This window comes from Phalaenopsis equestris, unplaced genomic scaffold (assembly GCF_001263595.1).
Source record: "Phalaenopsis equestris unplaced genomic scaffold, ASM126359v1 Scaffold000609, whole genome shotgun sequence".
Lineage (NCBI taxonomy): Eukaryota > Viridiplantae > Streptophyta > Magnoliopsida > Asparagales > Orchidaceae > Phalaenopsis > Phalaenopsis equestris.
The window spans coordinates 124,321-147,878 of record NW_018165049.1 but is presented as its reverse complement, the minus strand read 5'-3'; the positions used below and the strand labels follow the sequence as shown (position 1 = coordinate 147,878).

The 23,558-nt window shown below is 36.2% G+C and overlaps 2 protein-coding genes across 2 annotated transcripts; one reads left to right on the top strand and one right to left on the bottom strand.

Annotated features, from left to right (window-relative positions):
- The first annotated feature begins 271 nt into the window (after positions 1-271).
- LOC110029908 (probable leucine-rich repeat receptor-like protein kinase At5g05160) lies at positions 272-5,217 on the top strand. Its single transcript, XM_020732396.1, has 12 exons — positions 272-753; positions 831-931; positions 1,005-1,129; positions 1,194-1,300; positions 1,383-2,090; positions 2,425-2,673; positions 3,002-3,168; positions 3,259-3,338; positions 3,411-3,558; positions 3,894-4,043; positions 4,144-4,565; positions 4,806-5,217. Exons 1-11 carry the CDS (start codon positions 480-482, stop codon positions 4,411-4,413), a joined length of 2,379 nt encoding a protein of 792 aa, XP_020588055.1. The 5' UTR covers positions 272-479; the 3' UTR covers positions 4,414-4,565; positions 4,806-5,217.
- A 4,877-nt stretch (positions 5,218-10,094) lies between these two features.
- LOC110029886 (psbP domain-containing protein 2, chloroplastic) lies at positions 10,095-22,211 on the bottom strand. The gene is made up of 3 exons (XM_020732371.1): positions 21,780-22,211; positions 21,563-21,715; positions 10,095-10,563 (listed from the first exon to the last, which is right to left on the bottom strand). The coding sequence occupies exons 1-3, from the start codon at positions 22,095-22,097 to the stop codon at positions 10,309-10,311; spliced, it is 726 nt and encodes a 241-aa protein (XP_020588030.1). The 5' UTR covers positions 22,098-22,211; the 3' UTR covers positions 10,095-10,308.
- Between the last annotated feature and the right edge of the window lie 1,347 nt (positions 22,212-23,558).

Below are 23,558 nucleotides of genomic sequence, written 5' to 3'. Positions count from 1 at the left end.
ACAGTTGTTCCAAACAGAAATTGAGTTTCAAATGCCATGAAATTTTTATATTAAATTATTATTATTATTTTTTTTTTTGACAAGCTGTTAAATTAAAATAAAAAACGGAATTAAAATACAATGCTCCTCAAAATACAGTCCAGTAAATTCATTAATGAAAATTAATAAAGTTCTATATATATAAATATGATAAACATATAACTAATATAACATAAGTGCTATTTATATAAATTGATCTTGAGAGCAACTTGTTCGGGGTATAATCATCAACCAACTGTTACACATGTGAAATGCATTCAACGAATTCACCACTCACAGACAATTGGCATCTGCCACACCACAGTTTTACTCCGCACTTGATTGACAGATTCTTTTTTCACCATCACCAAAAAAAATAGCAATAAATCGAAGATGGTGGTCCGGCAAAGAAGCCAAATTTATATTTAATAAATTCGAATCCAACGACGAAACCGAGCACAATGCCAATTGATGAGGCGGAGTTCTGTGAGAGAGGGCTCTCCCCTTCCTCTGTTCGGCGAGGAATTCGAGGAAGAGAAGTCGGGATTGGGGAAGACATGGACTTTCCTCTGGAGGAATCTGCGGGAGAAACCAATGTGGGGAAGAATGGGGAGGGGACGACGATGGTGGTCGGAATAAAGGAGGACGACGGAAGCAGGGAGCTCTTAACATGGACTCTCGTGAATGTCGCACAAGCCGGCGATCGCGTCATTGCGCTCCATGTTCTCCCCGCTGGTAATTCGATCATTAACCGATAAAACGTTTTTGGGGCTTTCGTTTAATCTTAGCTTGTTTGCGATTTTGGGTTGTAGAGGTGCCGGATTCCGGTGGGGAGTACTTGGCTTTGAACTCTACTGTGAACGCATTGAATGCCATGATCGCTGCCTACGAGGTTTTCTGTAACCTGAAGCAGGTATTGTTTCGGTTGCACTGATCGCTAGCGATAGATGCGAAGAAGGTTTCTACATTCTTGTTATTTTTTTCAGATCGATCTGAAGCTAAAGATAAGTCGGGGTTCTTCCATTCGGAGAGCATTGGCTCAGGAGACGAGCTTGGCTTCGGCTTCCAAACTCATTGTTGGGGTTTCCAAGTGCAGCAACCAAGGGTTTAGGTAACCTTCTAACCTCCATTTCTCTTTTCTTAGTTCTTCTTCTTTGATCGGTTTGAATTGGCAGTTATTTTTCTGTCTCCGTTGCGAAATACTGCGCGAAGAAGCTTTCCGGCTGTTGCTTGGTGCTCGCCGTGAATAATGGGAAGATAGTTTTCGGGGAAGAAGCAGCAGGTTGATTTTTCTCTGAATTCCTTGTGTGAATTTGCTAGTTCAGTTCTCCACTAAGGAGCTCGAAATTTCATTTTGGTGACAGGAGAAAGAAGCATTGATGATCTTTCGCTTGGAACAGATTCTGTAAGGCCCTGTAAGATCAATGAGCAACCTAAAAAAGATGCAGATCTCTCAAGACGTTCCTTCCATTGTCTTCCTTCTGCATCCAGTGCCAGATTGAGCAGTGACAGAATCAACAGTTTTGCTTCTAAATTGTCATGGAGATTCAGCCTGTCAAAGAATGAGAAATTTGTAGCCAATAATTCTCTAGATGAACCACTGTACTCTGCTGTCTTCGGCGAGCTGTGTCACGCTTCTTCAGACTCTGTGGAGGGGCCCTTTAATGAAATTCTAACTAAGTTTCATGCCAGACCTATGGGCTGTTTGCCTTCGCAGATTTTGGAATCGTCACAAAGAAAACCTGGATGGTCTCTATTTCGCAGAACTTTTTCTTGTCATAAGAACAATTCTCCTCAGAGAAGGCCAAAAGCTTCTGCTGTTCAATTGGCTAAGCATCTTCCTAGTTGGTTTCCAATATCAGCGGTCGTACATCCTGATCACAAGCAGGATAAGTCTGATGAAGTTTCCAAACCTGATTTTAATGGAGTCACTCCTATTCCCTCCTTTGAGTTTGATGATGAAACAAAGGATCTCTCTAGAGAATTACTCTCTCTTCATGAGAAGCATTCGTCTTCTTTCAGGCTGTTCAGCTACAAGGAACTGGAGCAGGCGACATCTAATTTCTCTCCTGGTTGCTCGTCTGTTTATCTTATTATTTTTAGGGAAATTTACATATGCAGCACACAACTCTTATGGATTTACGTATATCACACTTAAAGCTCCATATTTACAAGCATGGCACTTTATCTATGCATGAAATGGTGGATTAAACTATTAAGAAATGATAGTTTGTGTTATTTTTTATGTGATATGGAAGAATTGGCTGCTATGAGTGTAAAAATGAAAGTTTTGATGTGAGATACGTAAATCCATCAGAATTGAGTGCTATATATGTAAATGCCCCTATTTTTTATGTGTTCGTTTAATATGTTTCTTTTCCCTGATGGTACTCAAAATCATTGCAGAGAATATCATTGGGAAGGGAGGCAATAGCAGGGTTTATAAAGGTTGCCTTTTGGATAAGAAAGAGCTTGCAGTGAAAGTATTGGAACACTCAGACGATGCGCTGAAGAATTTCATTTCAGAAATTAAGATTATGTCAAACTTGAAGCATAAGAATATCATCTCCCTAACTGGGTTTTGTTTTGAGAACAAGAAACTTGTGTTGGTCTTTGATTTCCTATCAAGGGGCAGTTTAGAAGACAATCTCCATGGTATGGATTCACCTTCTTTTAATAAATCAGTCTGAACAGTTTAAGAAAGGAGCATTTACATACAAACCACTCATTTCCTTTATATTTACATATCTAAGACCAAAACTTTACTTTTTTAGATTTATACCACCTAAACTTTTCATATCGCATCAAATATACTGGCAGTTTAACTTTTAAAAGTGAAGTGCACCTTTTTTATTCATAGGTAAGGTGGCATGTATGTAAAAATTGAATAAAACGTGTTAAATATGTAAATGCCTGGGAATTGAGTGGTGTGTGTGTGTAAATCTTTTTAAAATATCCTTATCTATGTTCTTAATTTCATTAGGCAACGAGGGAGGAAAAAATAGTCCTGGCTGGGCTGAAAGATATAAAATTGCAGTTGGAGTGGCAGAAGCTTTGCATTACTTACATGAGAGCAGCGCTGAACAACCTGTGATCCATCGCGACGTGAAATCCTCAAATATTCTCTTATCTGATGATTTTGAGCCACAGGTATTTTGATGATATATCTAATTTTTCTTCTGGATTCTTATGACATTTTTAAAAGAAAAAAATTGTTGTTCTTTTTATGCTATGCTTTAGCTGTCGGATTTCGGACTAGCTCGATTGGCATCAACATGCATGAAGAACACAACTAGCAGTGATTTGGAAGGGACATTTGGGTATGTGTAGTGTTTTATCTTCTTTAGTCTATCTCAAGTCTGCCAATTTCTAATATTGCTCTTACTTGGAAGGTATCTTGCTCCTGAGTGCTTCGCGTATGGCGAAATAGATGAAAAGGTCGACGTTTATGCTTTCGGGGTCGTTCTTCTCGAGCTTCTCTCCGGAAGAAAGCCAGTAAGCACTAATGGTCCTAAGGGTGAGGAGAGTTTGGTTCTATGGGTAAGTCAATGATTTCATCTGTGTTTTATTGTGAAAATTCCAACATAATATATTAATTGGGAGAATCAGAAATGTTAAAATAGAGTCCTAACTCTTTACAAGACGCCATTTTAGTCTCAAGAGTCCTCAGACTCTTTTAATATTGGCTGAAATAGTTGGCATGTATGATTATTTCAGCCCCAGTTTAATGAGTTTGTGGATTAATTTGACATTTTTATAGACTTTGACACTTGAAGTCTGGTCTATTTCATTGTAAAGATCCTTTTAGTTTCACAGCCAACTGGTATATATGCGGAACTTCGAAATTTTGTTCATTTATGTGATACTGTTGGCAGGCAAAGCCCATACTGCGTGCTTGGAGCCTTGAGCAACTGCTAGATCCAAGCTTAGGTGAAAATTACAAAACAGATGAGATGGAAAGAATGTGCTTTGTTGCTTCCCTATGCATCAGAGAAATGCCGGGAGATCGGCCCAGTATAGCTCTTGTAAGATTCCAAGATCCAAACTTTTCACTCTTTAGAAGCTCCCTATGGTCGCTGCCTGATGAATTTAATTTCAAAAGCATAATTTGATTCAAATTTGCAGGTTTTGAAGCTAATCAAAGGTGATGATGAAGCTGTGAAGTTAGCAAAGTTGGAGTTAGGTTCTTCAATGTTGTTTGATGATATGGATGATGAGGCAACAATCAATAATTTAAACATTCAATCCCACATTAACTTAGCATTGCTCGGCATCGACGATGATGTTGCGCTTTCTGTGAGCAGCCTAGCCCATTCGTTTGATTTCACGACGTCGAACAGTTCCTTGGAGGAGTACTTGAGAGAGAGATTGAGCCATTCCTTGAGCTTCAACTGAATTTTCTTTGGCTTTGTAAAGTTTCTTATGTCTTTTACCGCTTCAGTCTGTATTCAATTATAATGGGCATGAGGAAGACAGAAAAAGAGGAAAAGATCATGGATATACTACTGCAGAAAAAGCTGCAAAGGATTCTTCAGCTTTATGCTTGGGTGAGCTTTGAGTATTTTCTAACAGCCATTGTTGTAACAAAGAGCTTCATTACTTTGAAGATCCTAAACTCCTCTTTCTCTTATACAAGTCACCACTTGCATTTGAAATCTCACTTTTTATCTCAAAATGATTGATTTTGCTTCAAAAATGGGGCAAGATAAGATTTTGTTTATTTCTTTTTTTTTTTTTGTTTTATGTATTGCACTCATACCATTGAGCTTTTTTTTACAATGTTTCAGAGAGTTCGAAGTAGCAGAACTCAGAGCATTTATGTCCTGGTTGGAGCTTCAACTAAACTAATTTGAACGAATTTGATTAACATTCTGAACTGGAACACGGTAGCAGAGCCTAATTGGCCTGAAGCGCAAGCAATCTGACTGGATTAGCAGACGTGTAAATAAAAGGTTCAGACAGGGGTACTTACAGAGAAGATGCTTAAATAAAGTTGAGGAATGGATTCCCTCATGGCTTCTATGCAGTCATGGAACAAGAGAGTGGATGACAGAGAGAGATGAATTAAGGATGGATTATTATTAATATCATGCGGATCATTAATTAGTATTATTATGAGTGTTATCCTTTAATGTGAATATTTTTATTTTTTTGGGAAATTTACTTAAACATCCCCCAATTCTTATGTATTTACAAATTTATCGCCTAAAATTTAATATTTAAATGGTATAACACTTTGCTGTCATGGTCCTATGTATGAATGGAGGTGATGTTGATGTGAAGTTAAAATTTTGAGAGTTTAAATGTTAGATATGTGGATGCTAAATAATTATGTGGTATGTATGTAAATGCCCCTAATTTTTTTTAAGGGTTAAGTGAATGAAAAAAAATGATGTTCAAAATCTTGAAAAGCTTGTTCTTCTTAAACATAAAATTGATAAATCAATATTATTAATCTTAATCTATACTTGGAGGAGGCGAAAAAGTGATATTATGTCAAATTTAATAAAATCCTTGGCTGGTTTAGGGACCATTTGGTCGAGTGTATGAGCAATGTGCTGTTTTTTTTTTGTTTTTTTTTTCGGCAGGGTTTTGAAAAAATTTTATATTTGGTAAGAAAATTTATAAATGAAAAGTTGAAGTTTTAATGAATTTTAAGTTCACAATGCAGTTTATTTTTTAGTTGAATTTAGAATTCGATTAATTTGGCCAAATTTGGATTATATCGTTCAAGTAAAATGTCTGCCGCTTGAAAGTGGCCCGTGCTGCAGCGTCCATTGCTGTTAGTTGAAGCGGTCGTCATCTACTGCCATCTGCTCCATTTTTTTATATTTGATTCCTTGCGTTGTTTAGGCCTTCCTTTTCTAGCACTTTCTTTGTCTATCTTCTTTTTTCATCACCTTTCTATTTTGATTCCGGCTTTTTTCCTTCAAGGGATGTATCTAGAGGTGAGAAGGTGTTCCGACTATACCTTGTATGAGGTTGGAACCTTCTCCTTAACCAATTCTCACTGCTGCTCTCCCAACCACCGCACAAGCCTTCCAACCCCTCTTCCCACTACTATCCTTGCTTCCAGCCGCCTTCCAGCAACTGTACTGACCTTCAGAGCCTCATTATGTTGCTGGCCAGCCCCTGGACACCGATTCCTGTTATTTTCCTACCTTGGCACCAACTCCTGTTGTTGTCCAGTTCACCGCCACCACCTTTATTCCATAATATGTCATTGTCAGTTGTTTTCAGCCTCCTCCCAGTAGCTACCCACACCCCTCCATCATCTGACATTGTAGTCATGGGTTGTCAACCACCTTCCAGCATGAATGGCGCTCTTTTCCCTCCCTTATGGGCTTTCTGCTCTCCTCTAAAGAGTCATTTTTGTGTTTTGTGTTGTTCCTTTTCTTGTTTTGCAAAGTTGATGTAGTTATGTGTTGTTGATATGTTTGTATAGTTTTATGTTGAGGATTCATCGTTGTAGTTTTAAATTTAACAATACAATTTTTCATTAGATCATGGTTTGGGTTAACTCTAGTATAATTTGATATCAGAGCTAACCTAACTCTAGCCCTATCTTACAGTTCCTTAAAGCTTGCCATTTTTTTTTCTTTTTTTTTCCTCCTTTCCTTTTTGTTCTTTCTTTTTTTACCCTTTTGTTTTTTTCTTCCGCGGATTCCAAATTTTCAATCATGCCCCTGAGCAGATACCGGCCAGACCCCACCCAAGATGAATTACGACGGGAGATAAGTCAATTCCAACAAAGATTAGAATAGATTGATGGTGGGATCCAGAGGGAGATTAACCTCGACCATGATCTGGAGAGTCAAGGGGGGTCATGGATAAAGATCTAAATCCTTTCCATATGAAAGACATCAACGACAAGGAATACCAACATTGTTGCTTCAAAATTCAATATTAGAGGAGGCCAAGAAAGGAACCCACTTTTAAGGGACACTGAGACTTCGACATCAAAGTGGATCTACCACATTTTGAGGGAGGCATGGATCTGGAAGATTTGATCGACCAGATACAATCAGTTGAGTGAATCTTTGAATAGAAGGACATGTCAGAAGATACACGAGTAAAATTAGATGATATCAAGTTGAAAAAAAGCGCCTCTTTGTGATGGGAGAACTTGCAGAAACATATGAAAAGAGAAAACAGTGATAAGATTACGAAATGGGAAAATATGAAGAAAGCAATGCAAAAGAAACATCATCCACCTCATTACTAACGGTACATGTTTTTGAACCTCCACTACTTGCAATAGCGAAACCTTTCAATGGAGGAGTTCACAGATCAATTCCACCGCTTACAGATGAAATGTGAGTTGAACGAGCTGGAGGATCACACTGTAGCCTGGTACCTTGAGGGACTGAAGCCCAGTTTTAGCAATGTGGTACCGCTACAACCATGTTGGTCACATGGGCATGTCTATACCTTAGCATTGAAAGTGGAGAGATAGCAGGAAAAGAGCAGACTACAACCACTAGTCAAGTAGCCACCCACAGTTGGAGACACCAACAGGAGCACATCAAATAGAGTTGAGAAAGAAGCCTGATAAGAGTAGCACACCTGCTAAAGTTCCTGCTAGAAAATGCTTCAGATGCTAAGGATTTGGGCACATTGTCTCCAGCTGCCCGACTTGTCAGATCGTGTCCTCTACGAAGCAGTGCATCGTGGAGGATGTTAGGGATGAGAAGAAAGCTGAGTAAAAAGGTGTGGTGTTTCATCTGCTACCGAATGAAGAAGAAGCACTTGTGGTTTGACAGATCCTACAAATCAAGGATGCAAGGGATTCACAATGGTTTATTCACAATACACTCATTGCGCTATGAACAAAAAGATATGCAGTCTCATAATCAATGGAAGGAATAGTAAGATCGTTCCATCTATGTCGATGGTAGGGAAATTGGGTCTCATTATTTAGAGGCACTCTGAGCAATATTCTATGACAAGGTTGAAGAAGACAAATAGAGCCAACATTGACAGAAGGTGCCTCATGAAGTTATTGATTGGGTGCCAGCTGTAGTATCAAATGTGATGTGCAATGGTCTCTATGGATGTTACTCACCTTTTGTTGGGGAGACCATGGTAATTTAACCAGATGAATCAACACGATGGATTCAGAAACACATATTCATTCACTAAGGATGGGAAGTGCATAAACTCACAATGAAAACAAAATGAAAGAGCCATATATAAGACAATGGCTAGAGCAAGAATAAAATTAATTAGATCGACCTCATTCAGTGAACTTTTATGCTTTAATAAATAAATCAATTTCTTAAAAATTAACAAAAGAAAAAGATAATTAGCGAAATATACATAAACATCAAATGTATTTATATATCTAACCGTTAAACCTATTATTTCTATTTATAATATTTTCATGCCATTAAAATATGCAAGAAAATGCATATTTCACTTTTATAAAATTAGTGATAATAATATTTTCTATAAAGAAAAATATTTAGGTGTTATATATAACTATCAAAAAATTTGGTTAAAAAAAAAGATTATTTCAATGGATTCCATGGAGGAATGACCCATGTATAGAATAATTAAGTACACAAACAAAAGCATTGTAATAATAAATTTGATATAAACTAAACTTGTCTTTAATCAAAATAGAAAAGTTGTTATTGTATTAAACTAGTAAATATCATTAAATATCAATTTAATACATTTATTACAAAAAATATCAACAACCCACCCACTTAAAATAAAAGAAGAAAACTTAGATGTTGAACTTAACATGTAAAATAATTGAATCATATTTATATTTTACAATTCTTATATACTTACATATTTATCACCTAAACCTTCCTATTTATTTTTTAAAAACTTTGATGCCATGAGGCCCATAACATATACATGATAATGTGTATTTCACTCTTAAAACGAAGTTACTGTGTATATTTTTTTATGTGATGTTTTAAGAGTTGAATGTTATGCATATAAATATGAAAGTTTAGATGTTAAACATATAAATACATAAAAATTGTGTGGTATACATGTAAAAGCCGCTATAAATTTTAATACATTTGTGAAGAAAAGCAGGCAGCCTCACAAATCATTCAGTAAATGCCACATGCTAACAATTGTGTGGTATAAATGAAAACAAACGAGGGGTTTTTAAATGATTTTGGGTGAAATTTTGGGGAAAAAAAATTATGTCTGCCAAATATTCATGGACATGTGTTGATTTAAAGGCATTAAGAATGTAGTGGGAAGACAAAATAATGCCCGTTATTGAAGCTAATGTTAATTATTTAAATTAAGTCGGTATGCATTAATTTTGAATTTCCTATTGGGAATGACGAAAGCAGAAGCTCGATTTGTTGGAGACACAGTCGTGCACAAAAGGAAAAATTATTTCATACGGACACCATATGTAGAGATGCATGCAGTGTTGTCCGATCTCTATCGTTCATCACAGCAAATTAAAAAAAAAAAAAATCAAAATAGGGCCCACCGTCATACATCTTTGCTGTGATGGACGGTGGAGATCGGACATTGTACGCATCTCTGCAATATGGAATAAGTTTTCACACAAAACACAGAAGGCCTAAACAATCATAATAATTATATTTAGACTAACATAGTTATGCGTAGGCCCGAGTTAAAGAAAAGAAGCAATACACCAGAAGAAGAGGAGCTGTAGAATGTGTGCAGTAAGTGTTTCTTAGTAAAAAAAATATTAGGCAAAGACTCCAGATGCATCCGGAGTCCAATGATGGGGTGTCACATGTCAAGTGGGCCCCACAATTTTAGCACTGACCAATCTTAATGCATTGTGGTGGGCTCACTTGACACACGGCGCCCCATCATTGAACTCCGGACGTAATTTACGTGCAGAGTCCGAATGAAATATTTGCTCGTTCCTTGGAGACTCGTCCTCAGCGTCCTTCATGTTACAATCAAAAGGCAATCGGCTCAAATTACAGTTTGCATGGTATGAGCAAACAAATTCATGTGACAAAACAGGAAAAAAAATGAGTCAAGAAAGCGAGTTCTACTAAAAATCCTGTGTTTTTTTAATGATTAACTGCATATGTGACAATTATGCATCAAACTGCGCCATGAGAGATAGGAAGAAATAACATTAAATGTTTATTGAGTTTGAACAACAAGGGCATTTCTATCATTTGATAATTTAGGAGCATTAAAAGAATTAGAGTAGAACTGTAAATGGTAAATATTCAAGACAATATGTAGACTCAAACCCAGTTTAGCCAAAAATTCGTCACTTCCTCTGTAACTTTTGCTCATCACTACCAAACAGGACTGTCCTAATTATACAGTAGAGCCAAAAGAATGAAGAATTTGTCTCAAAATCATTCGAGTGTCAGTATCCAAGGGATTCTCTGGGCGATCAGAGTAGGCAATGTTGAGAAGATACAGTTTCTTTGAGGCTACAAATGCAGCTGAAAAGATCCTTTTCATTCCTCCTCTGGTGCTGTCTACTGCGTATTCAAACTCATAAAGGGGTCGGCCTCCATGATCTAACCTTTCAGCAACTGTTATCAATTTAGCATACTTGGTGCTCTCCTACAAAAACAAGAGCATAGTAAGCACAAAAATTCCTAATAGGGGCAGGAGGGTGGGGAACAACTGTTAGGGCAAACATTATATTTAAAATAAATGATTTTAGAAAAAAAAAATTTGGAATATCTTCTTCTTCATCATCAATATTAGCCTTATCTCAATTATTTAGGGTAGGCTTTATGGGATCTCATTTTTCATTCAATCGTGTTAAATGTTGCCCAATATGTCAAATCTCTTATTTAAAAAATATTTTGAAAAACTTCTATCAACATTTTACATAAAGTCTACAACTTCTCCTTTCCAATCCTCTGAAAAAAATTTTATTTGCTCATCCAATGTTTCCTATGATTTGTTGTACATATCCAAACAATCTATCTATTTTCAATTACATTATCAACATTCCTAATTTGCCACAGAACAAACACAACATACTCATTCCTATCAAGCTCAAGTTATGCATAAACCAACTTTTACATCATACACTCAAATACATACAAAGCAGTCGGCCTAATTACAATTTTATAAAATTTACCATTAAGTCTCCGTCACATCCTTTTATTACATAATACTTTTAAAATTTTATTTATTTAAACTAATGAGCCATAATTCTGGAAGTTATATCCTTATTTAAATTTACCCTTAACTATCCAACACATTTTTTTATTACATGATACTTTTAATTTTTTTCTCATTTAAACCAATGAACCTTAATTATAGAAGTTATATCGTAATTTATATCATATTTCTTTTGTATAACAGATCTAAGAGATTAAATTTGTTATGGTATGGCTCATATACCATATAGGGACAGACGCTGGAACGAAGCGGAAGAATCTGCCCAAATCGGGAAGTTACGTTATGTGGGTTAGGGGTGTTGGGTCAACGCCCCACTATAGGTAATTTTGTAATTACGTAATTTTGTAATTACATATTGTACTGTAAGGTTTACTCTAGAATTATAAATAGACATGTTTGTAATCCTAGGCCTTAGAGAGAGCTGAATCTTATATTCTGTATTTTTTTCTGAATATTGAAAAGGAGGTCGCCGCTTTGCTTCCGAGAACGTAGTCATCTTTGTCGAACCTCGTTAAATCTCTATGTGTTCTTCTGGATTTGTGTCGTTCTTGTTTTTCTTCGTCTTAATTTCTCAACAAGTGGTATCAAAGCGAGGTTTAAGGACAGAGAAGAAAAATTTCGGCAGCGCAGGAATAAAGAAGATTTTGGCAGAGGAGTTTGGCGGCTAGGGTGTCAGATTCAGCGCAGGAAGTTGCTTCAGTGAATTCGACCGGAGCAAGGGTCGCCGTAGTTCCTAATCTTCGAAGAGGAGTTCGGCGGGACGAGGATTTCGGCTTAGGCTTCATTTTCAGAATCGTGAGCAAAGCAGGTTCGCGTGTTACTGCGAACAAACGCAAAGGTTTCGACACAGTTTGCAGAAGTGTCGCAGAGTTCTTCTGATTTCTCTACCGTTCGCGGCAGACAGAGGTTGCAAGCAGTTCGGCGAAGGCTTCGGGGAATTGGGCTACGCTGCGATTCGGACGGCTCGGCGCTGGAAGGACGGGGTTTCAGTACAGCAGCAGAAGAAGAAGAGTTCGCGAGTTCGCGGTACAGCAGAAGAGTTCACTAGTTCGCGGCTTCGATATAACAGGAGAATTCACGAATTGCAAGAAGTTGCGATTGGCGGCGGCAAGACATCGGTGCGAAGGCTGCTGGGGAGTTGACTGGTGCGGGAAGGAGCGGAGGATCGCAGCTACAGGGCCGAGTTCGCAGATGCACTGTTCCCGCATGAGGCGGGAGGCAGAAGGAAGAGTTCGCGTCGCGGGAGGGACGTTCGTGCTTCTGTTTTGGCGACAGAAAGGAATCGCGGATCAGGACACGGATCAGGACTCTGCGAGTTCGAGCGGAAGGAGGAATTGGAGGCGTGATTGAGGCGGAAGCGGAGGAATTTCTTTCGCGATTTCCATTCTTCTCCGTTTACTGGAGAAGGAGAATCAATTTCCATTGATGTCTGTTTGTTGTGGAGGCAATTCTGAATTAGGAGAAATTAGAAGGAAATATTTCATTCCTTTGCGGGTTGAGCGGAGGAAGGGTTGTGAAGAAGAAAATTTAGAAGAATTTTCGAATTTTTCTTTGGCTGGTGCTAAATTTCCTTTGCAAGAGGCGGAGCGGAAATAGAAAGAATTTTTTATTTCCTTCGCTAGAGTGAGCGGAGAAAACTGCGGAGAAGTAAATTTGGAATATTCTTCAAATTTTGCGGTGCAGCGGAGCTATTCCAGGACGCCGAAAAAAAAATTTCAAAGAAAATTTTGGAAGGAAAGCGGAGCGGAGCAATTGGAATGTGATTTTCTTTCTTTAACAGGAGCCGCGAAATATTTTCTTTTGGTGGATTTCCTCTGTTGGATCTGCGGATGTGAGATTTTTTTGCTGGAGGCTGAAGAAAGGAAATGATTTGAAATCCAGTTAATTAAATGAAATATTTAATTAAGGGAATATTTCAATTCTTTTTTTGGAAAGATTTTGTTACTTCTCTGGAAAACTTAATTAAGGGAAAATCATTTTTCTTGGAAACTTAATTAAGGTGAATTTAATTAAAGAATCTTAATTAAGCGATTATTTAAAAGGATTTGTAGCAGAATCAAAGTACCATTTCTGGCTCAACAAGGAATCTTATGGAGAAGAAAATTTGGAAGTATTTTCTGAATTTCGCCAAGGGGGAGATTTGTTATGGTATGACTCATATACCATATAGGGACAGACGCAGAAACGAAGCTGAGCAGAGCGGAGCGAAGCGGAAGAATCTGTCCAAATCGTGAAGTTACGTTATGTGGGTTGGGGGTGCTGGGTCAACGCCCCAATATACGGTACATGGGTAATTTGGTAATTACATATTGTACTGTAGGGTTTACTCTAGGATTATAAATAGACATGTTTGTAAGCCTAGGTCTTAGAGAGAGCTGAATCTTGTATTTTGTACTCTTTTCTAAATATTGAAAAGAAGGACGCCGCTCTGCTCCCGAGGATGTGCCGAACATCTTTGTCGAACCTCGTTAAATCTCTGTGTGTTCTTCTGGATTTGTGTCGTTCTTGTTTTTCTTCGCCCCAATTTCTCAACAAAATTTATAACAAATAAATGTCACTTTATCATCTAACAACATTGACATTAACTATGAATATCACATTCATTAAAATTGTATATCAAGTAATCAACATTTATTATAATATATATAAGCCCTCTATAATCAAAACATTTATATAATGTTCCAACATTTCACTTATTCTAAGAGATTTCTCACCAATTCAAAATAATGCCATCAAATAATGCCATCAAAATGATGTATATATCGAAGACGTTATTTTGTATATCATTTGTGAGTATTTCCATAGCCAATAAAAAAAAGAAAAGGAGTCCATTTTGATTCTTATGTCATCCCTTTGGTCACTTCATAATTAATTCTAATGCAAGCTCGTGCTCCATCGTACATGTTTTCAGTAACTTCAACAATCCTTTTAAATGGGCCTTGATGTCTTAATGCGCATCAACTAATTCTCAAGGTCAACAATAATCAATTAATGATCATTTTAGGCCATTTATACTTTTTCATTAAAATTTTTTAACACAGAAATCACTTTTAACGAAAAAATTACTGACATGATTCCACATTAATTCTAAAAAATTGGCTAATTTTTCTAAGTCAATATTTTATTACGCAATCTCATATCCACATTATTCATCTATGATTTCGCCGTCTCCTCCCCTTGCGAACGCCGACAACTTGGAGCAAGCACTCGAAGATGTCGAAGACAGAGTTCGAACGAAGAGGCGGGAGACGAAACTAGTCGAAGATGAAGCAGACGAAGTAGAGGGAGTGAGCGCAGTAGACGAAACTAACGAACCAATTAATCGACAGAACAGTCGAGACAGACGATCAAGCGAAGCAGTGAAAGCAGGTGAAGCACTCCATAAGACTGAACAGTCAAGGTCGAGTGAGCCAAAGAAGCAGGCGAACAGTTCAGACGAAGCCGCCGAAGCAATCGAGCGGCACAGACAAAGCATACGAGGATTTTAGACAAAGCAGACGAGCAGTCGCAACGAGACTCAAAGATCTGCAGTCGAAGAAGGACAAACATTTCCTAACTTCGAAGATTCCAAAGATTCAGCTCGTAAATATTGGACGTGGCTCTGAGGGGTGTGTAAAGTCGTGTGTCATGTCTGCTTCCGTCGCGATGGGCTTTGTCAGATGGGTGAATCAGAGTAAAGAAATAGTTTCTCCCTTCCCGCAAGAAGGTCGGCGGGAAGAGAGTCTTGACGGTCCTCCAACGACTACCGATGGTTAGGGTAAAAACTTGGCTCTGATATCATGTAAAAATTTTGAGAAAAATAGGTTGAATGTCTTTTTTCCTTAGCTTTCATTGTTATAAATAATAGTCTGTACAATCTATATTAGGTAAATAATAAAGTAATAATCTATTTTAGATGACTTAGTAATACATATTTCTAATCTAAATATTCAGTCAAAAGGAAAATAAATCAGAATAAAGACATTGAAAATAATTTAAATAAGAAAGCATAATTTAAATAAGGAAAGCTCTTAATTATAGAAAACTCCTAATTTAGCTCCCTGATTTCCGTCCTTCGTGATTGACATCCCCACTGAAATTGATGTTAATTGATTATGAAGTATCAATTTGCCAACAAGAAACTTTGTTTGGACCAACAATTTGCAAGTCGTGAGTGTCGACGTCAAAAGTGCCGAAACCGAGAATGTCGATGCCTCAAAGACAACTCCTGAACCATAACATGATTTAAATAAAGAAAAACAAGAAATTATTTATCATTGTCGTCCAGAAATTTGAATCATAATCACAAGAAGGATTTGCTTCCAGTTACACGATCCAAATGCTACCGATCATAGCCTACAAATAGGATACAGTTACACGATCCAAATGTTATCGATCATAGCCTACAAGTAGGATCCGCGTCCTGATCTAAATGCTACCAATCATAGCCCACAAATAAGATCCAGTAACACGATCCAAATGCTATCGATTATGGCCTACCAGTAAGATCCTTTTCCTGATCAAAATGCTACTGATCATAGCCCACAAGTAGGATTTGTGTCCTGTTATACAATCCAAATGCTATTGATTCTTCCTACGACGACGAGGACGATTTGTTCCCTGATCTTCACGTTAAAAGTGTTGAAGCCGAGATGTCGAAGTCATTGAGTGTCAAAGATACCGCAAAAGCAGCGATGTCTAGCGAAAAAGATATGAATCGAACAAATGATAATACAAACATAACAGCCCTTTTAAACCCAAGAATCTTTATACTCCATAATGAATGAATTTTGCACTTTAGAATAAGTTTCATCTCTTGGCGAGTAGACCAGCGGCATTTATCTGTCTGTTGAGCAAGTATGATATTCTTCAAGACATAATTCTTCTTTTCCACCTTATTTTTCACGAGCAAAGCAGAGCAGAGCCTCATGCCCTTTTGCCAATCTGCTCCTGTACCTCATACTCCTCTATGTTACCACTAACATTTAGCTTTTCCTATTTCAAATTTTATGAAGCTCCCCTGACCAACAGATCTAAACTCACGGCTTTGGCATATATCATAATGCAATCAATACTAAAACTCATATCATCAAAAGCATATAGACAAGCAAGTAACGAACCGCATTGGACATGAAAGCGTGGTCGGGATCGTCGACGATAGGCAAGAGCGTGCCATCATAATCAAGAAACATCATGACATGTTGTGATCTCATAGAACATGCTTAGCGTCGATGGGTGGCTCATCATCCAGGTCGAATGCTCGTTCTGCTCAGCGATGGATGGGTGGGAAACTCGGGTCGTTGGCGACCTCGCCGTCACCTCCCCTTGCGAACGTCTACAACTAGGAGCAAGCACTCGAAGATGTCGAAGACGGAGTTTGAATGAAGAGGCGGGAGACAAAACTAGTCGAAGATGAAGCAGACGAAGTAGAGGGAGCAAGCGTAGTAGACGGAACTGACAGACCAATTAATCGATCGAACAGTCGAGGTAGACGATCAAGCGAAGCAGTGGAAGCGGGCGAAGCACTCCATGAGACTGAACAGTCGAGGTCGAGCAAGCCAAACGAGCAGGCTAACAGTCCAGACGAAGTCGCTGAAGCAGTTGAGTGGCGCAGACAAAGCAGACGAGGGTTTTAGACAAAGCAGACGAGCTGTCCCGGCGAGACTCTAGGAGATTTGCAGTCGAAGAAGGACAAACGATTCCTAACTTCGAAGACGCCAAAGATTCAGGCCATAAATATTGGACGTGGCTTTGAGGGGCGTGCAAAGTTGTGTGTCATGTCAGCTTCCGTCATGAAGGGCTTTGTCAGATGGGTGTCCTATCTGCTTCATGGTCCCCCAACAACTATCGGTGATTAAGACAAAAATTTGGCTATGATATCAAGTCAAAGTTTTGAGAAAAATAGGCTAAATGTTTTTTTCTTTTGCTTTTATTGCTATAAATAATAGTTTGTACAAATTCCTAATTTAAATATTCGGCTAAAAGAGAAATAAATCAGAATAAAGATATTGAAAATAATTTAAATATGGAAGCTCCTAATTATAGAAAACTCCTAATTTAGCTCCCTGATTTCCGTCCTTCCTATTTGACATACTCATCTTATACCACATCAAATTATGCTCAATTAAGGAATTCTAATTTACCTTTCTAAACTATCTAAAAAGATTTATAATTTCTCATCTTTACAATTCCACTATCTTGTCCCAAGGTAACTATCCTTTCAAATGTTTTCTTTAACTTATCACATGCAAAAAATGCTGTTTGATGCCATAGGGTTAGGATAGATGGTTGTCTTAAACCTCATATTGTACTTTGCATAGTATAAAGTTAAAAAATAAGTTAGTCTGCCAACCAAAAATTTTTATCTTAGGAAAGACCCTTCGACGCTCAATTTAGTGGCAGCATTAGTAGTTCATTAAAAGAGCCTTTAATCATTATCAAATCACCAATTTTGGCCCAAATAATAGAAAATTTGAAAAATGAAATATTAAAAAAATATCCAATTCTTGCATTTAGTTCATGTTTGAGCAAACCAGAATCAACTCAAAGTCTGTAATTATATCAAAATCTTGAGAAAAAAAATCAAGCCAGGCCAAAGAGTTTAGCATATTTTAGAATAACCAATATGAACCAAACCAAACCATTTGAAGTGATATGTTACATTCTTAAATAAATAAGAAAATCAATTTGAAACATTGGTTTCACTTTAGTTTTGAAATCTAATGATTTAGTTAAGTTCCAAATAGTATATGATTTGGGAACAAAAGGGATCATGCCCAACTCTAAGATGAGCCAACACACCTCTAAGATCAATATCAGACCAGAAAAGCACTTAATTGAAGTACATTAAGCAACGTTATAAGGTCAGCCAAAGGGCAGAAGAAGAAGAAGAAGAAGAAAGAAAAAACTGATTTGGTGTCATCTTCTAGAAGTATATGGAAGGAGACGTTCTAGCATAATTTAGATTTTAGTGTTTATTATCTCCTTGCGTGATTCTCAGATTTCTAAGAGATGTTAAGATATTTTCCTATTTATTTGAATCAGAAGATTTGGGTTTCTCTTTGTGTTGAGAATAAGTACTTAATGTACTTAGAACATCTGTTGGCAAGGTAGAATTCTTTGCTCGATTTCTTCTTGTGTCCATTTTTTTTTTGCGAATCCTACATGTATTTGGTGCTTAAAACGGATGCATCAGGGCACTACTCCCTTATGTTTTAACACTCCATTATCTGTGACGATTAGACGAGAGAAGAAAACTAAATTAATTATCTCTTATTAATGAAAATTTGACTTCATGTATCAATTTGTAAGAATACTAACACTGTAATTATTAATTAAGAGTTAATTTCAAATATTAAAAAAGGGGCGTTAACATTCCTAGCACACAATTCTTATTTATTTACAGATCTCACACCTGAACTTTCACGTTACACACGCATCACTCAAATCTTTAATATCGCATCAAAAATATTATTATTATCATTCTTTAAAGGTTAAATATACAATTTCATGCATCGGTTTAAAACACCAAAGTGATATATATGAAAATATAAAAATTTATGTGAGAGATGTAAATACATAGAATTGTGTGCTACGTATGTAAATTTCCCTTACAAAAAAAAAAATTTATTTACCTGCTCATGGCACCTATCTTGTAGGTGTCATTCACTCGACCCCGCATAGCCCGCGGGTAATAAACTAAGGGCATTATGCCTTCATTCCTCCATATCGCAGAATAAAACGCAGTTGTTATTGTCCCCTATAAAGGTGTTGGAACCCGATAAATATTCTCCCCAATAAACCTTCACATTTTGCACAGGTAAAACACAATTGGTATTGTCATTGTCACTATTGCTAAATTTAGACTTCTTCCAACTGAATTGCTCATAATGAACAGATTGAGTGGCCTAATTAGATCTGAATTTTTTATCCCCTTTTCTTTTTTGAAAATTTTACATTTTTATTTAGCCAACAAATCAATTTTTATCCCACTCCCTCTATCCATCAAGTCTAAGTAATCATCAATTCCCGAATGATTAAATCTTGCAGATAAACATTATTTTATCCAAAGAGTAAGATAACATTTTTCTTTTGTATTGAGATTCTGAAAAATCATGGTGAACTCATCTTTATACTGCATAATGGAGGTCGCCACCTAATAAATATGTCCTACATCCACCTCTTAATTGAGAGAAGAAATAAACAAGTTACAAAATATCTTCACAAAATTCCCACTAAATCAAGTTGTTGTTTTGTCTACCAAACATTTTCTACAGTTGTGTTGTATTTCTCATTCGAAAGTGAAGATAATCAATGTAACTATCTTCTCTTGTGAACAATATATGTTATCAATAATCTTTATGATCTACAATAACAAATTTTTAGCTCAATTAACCCTTATGCTGTTAAAAAGAGAGATGGTCTTATAGCCTAAAATAGCTTCAAATATTGATCCATAGACATTGCTCCACTAGCACTAGTTTGGGGCCGAGAGCACTGAATTGGTTGTCACTATAGTCATCGTCTGTGTAGATGCATTCACAGGAACACTAGCACCATTATATGAAGTATCAACAAGCAATAATGGTGATCGATGTTATTACTCAACAGTTCTCACCTCTGTAGTGTTTCCATCTATATTCACTTAATTCATTTCAGTTGCTTTGAGATGCCAAATTTTATAATTATTACAATAAATATTCAAATTTATTATTTAATTTCTTTATGATATAACAATTTTTCTGGTGGCTCTTTTTTATGATTATCTTCTTACTAACTCTATACTTGGACTCTGATATTACTCTTGTCACGACCTAACCCAAGAGCTTGAAATATCAAGGGTGGAACGGACGATCGGACGAAGCAAGTACTATCTAAAAATTTTTATTTCTAAAAGTTTTTTTACATAAATAAAAGTCGTTCAAAACAAAAGTGTCATTTTTATACATGACTTTAACTTACAAAATTCGTTCAGATTTTAAATTTTTATAATTGGTGTCAAAGTAAAAAATTAAAATACCTTACCTATCACACTGGGGCTCCTCAATATTTGTGAGCATAATCTCTAGGGTTCATATACCATATAGAGGAGATTTTCTTGAAAAATATTAACTGGAGAAATGAGTTGATTGACTCAGTGGATAAAATGTCTCAAAATTATAATAATCCAAATTTTTATAATATTTTATAAAATAAAATAGTAAATTTATAGTTTTATAAAAAATTACAGACTAAACCATAAAATGAAAAAATAAATAAAATAATTTCATTATTAATTTTATTCATTCATTTAAAATATCTGTCATGAGAGTCATCGTCTATGTATGCACTAAAAGTATGCATTTCATAATTTTTTTTCAAAATCCATCAAAAAGATAGGAAACCATTTTTATTTATATTTATTTCTATGTGCACAAGTAAGTTGCTTCCCCAACCAATATCATATGGGAATAACTTCACATTTAAATATGTAAATGCAATTTCTTACCTTTATTTAATATTTTTGTCAACATATAAAAAAATATAACATTCACACTTTAAAAAATATTAAAAAAGATTTAAAAGATAACAAAATTGTCTAAAAAAAAACATGTTAACCCACCTGCTCTCTGTGATCAGATGTCGTTTCTTCAATCAATCTATTTTGGGTGTACTTATAGTAACAAATTAGCTTTAATTAGCTTATATTCATTTTTTTCCTTCTTTATTTTCTATTGTATGTTTAAATTAGCAATCATTTTATTATAATTATCATCACTTGGATGTTTTTTATAATAATTGCACATATTGTTTTTTATAATAATTGCACATACATATATATATATATATGATCATTAAAATTTAATTTTTATCTACTTCAAAATTTCTACTTAAGCTATATAGTAATATCTCTTGCTTAAATAGAAATTATTTCATTAATTATGTTAACAAATTAAAATATGTAATTTTCCTAAAATTCTCTTAGACATCTTTGAAATAGAAGTACCCAAAAATGCATTTTTAAGCTTAGAGTAATGAAATTTTAACTTAATTTTCACCTAAAGTAAATAACAATTATAAAAAAATTATAGGTACTTAATATTGTACGTGGATATATAAACTGAAATTACTTTTCTAGTTTTCATTTCACCCTTACGAACTCTAAAATAATTTCAGACATAATGTCAAGATTTAAACATTAGGGTTTGTTTAATGTTTGCTGCAGTCTCGTGTATACGTTCATGGGGAATAGAGGAACAAGGACATCAGTTTATTATCCGCGTGCGAGGTCGAGTGAACTACACGCAGGTGTCTTGAACTGGTAAATATTTTGTAACCATTGAAATTAATTCTTAATTAATAATAAAATGCCAAAATTCATAATCATCACCAATACTCATTTTTCATCAGCAGTATAATTCAAGCAAACTGAAAAGAAAAAGAGATAAGGAAAGAGAAGAGGAAAAACCTTACGGCTCTCAGCTTGGATTAGCTTTTCAGCAACAAACTCCGGCGTCCCAAATTCCTTGAGAGATGAGAGCCGAACAGGGTTGACCACCACACCAATGCTGTTGCTCCCTTTCCCCTCCTCGAACAGGGCCGCCGCACCCGCCTTCTCCATCTACAGCTCTTCACAGATCAGAATAAATTTGAAAATAGAAAAGGAAGAGTGGAAAACGAAGAACCTTCGCCCATGTGGAAGGCTTGAGGAGAGTGAAACCCTCGATCTCGTCGGTATATCGCTCTAAACTGAGAAGCGGAACGGCGGACAACGATGGTGAGAAAGAGATGGATGCAGGAAAGAGCGAAAAGAGCGTGAAACTCCTCCTGCTGGTTCTTATGGTGGTTGTTTTATCGTCGTTGGCCGACGGTGAGTAGCCGTTGAGAAAAATGTTCGGCGATTTTGGCCGAGGAGGCTGTGAGAAGAAGAAAGGAAGAAGAAGAGAGAGGGAAGGGAGTTCGACACTGGAAGTAGCTGCGGCCGTCGAGGGCAACAAATCCATGGCTGCAAGATTGCGTGTTGTCTCGCCGCTTATGATGTGGATGAACGAAAGAGGAATCGAATCTCGGTCATCGGCCCTGTTTGAAATGTAGTTTGTTCAAAATTATCAGTGTGTTAATTTTTAACGAACGAGTGAATATGAGCTGTTCGTGAACTTCGAACCACTAATATTAATATATATAAATAATATATTATATTAATCATATAACTTATATTATATAAATATGATAGTATAATACTAATATAATATATTAATATATTATTATTATTATTAATTTATTATATATTATAATTTATAAATTTTAATTTTTTAAAATATCATAAATTTTATATATATAATTATTTTAAATTATTTTATATTTCGAACAATAATGATTCGAACACAAACGAACACATCATTATTCGTGTTTGGCTCGTTTAACTAACCAAACGAAAAAAATTTGTTCACGTTCGTCTCGTTTACTTATCGAACGAATCGAACACGAACTCATTGACGAACCGAACACAAACTGTTCGCGAACAACGAGTTTTTTTGGCAGCCCTGGGGGTAACATCATCAAGCAGCCGGTGAGATTGTAGGCTTTTTTTTTTTTCTGTTTTCTTTTTTCGTTTCTTTTTTTCTATGGATAACTTTACTAAAGGTTGGAATTGAAGGCGGCCATCTCATGTCACACAATTTTTTTTTTTTTTTGGAATTTACATAAATAGCAGACAAAATATTATAAATTAAATATTTAACCCCAAACGAAAAAAAATTTTGTCCAGGCCCCCGGACGTAACTCCCTAATAATATATTATTATGTGTGTTATATCAAGCCCACCTAAAAATATTATAGTGAAACTGTAACTAATAATCATGAAATAACTTTGAAATAACCTCCGCAGTTTCATTTTATTAACCCGAGATAACCTCCTAAAAATAACACCGTAGAGATTATTTCGGGGTTATTTCAGGATTATTGAAGACAAACTCACATATTTCATTTCAATAACTCAGAAATAATCTAGAAATAACCATGAAATAATCTCTGTGATGTTAATTCGGAGTTATTGAAGTGAAACCGCAGAAATTATTTCAGAATTATTTATGGATTATTGAAGTAGAATATACAGATTTCTCTTCAATAATCTCGAAATAACCTCTGCGGTTCAATAATCTCAAAATAACCTCCATAATATAGCATATATATGATGACATATTATTGAAATGCACACAGACATATTATTGAAATGTACTACCACCATCGGTCACTTTGTCGTTCTAGTCCAAGCACAAGAATAGTACTCGAGTGTACAGGGATGAGGCTGCCGAAGCTCTGGATGGCATGCAAGCTTTGTTGGAAACAGAGAAGGCAAGGATCGAGCACTGCTCCGGCTTCGAGATGCAAGGCCAGTGAGATCTCCTCAATTGAAGCCTCCGAAGGAACAAGTAGGGGATCATTTTTCAAAGTTTTGTCGCTTG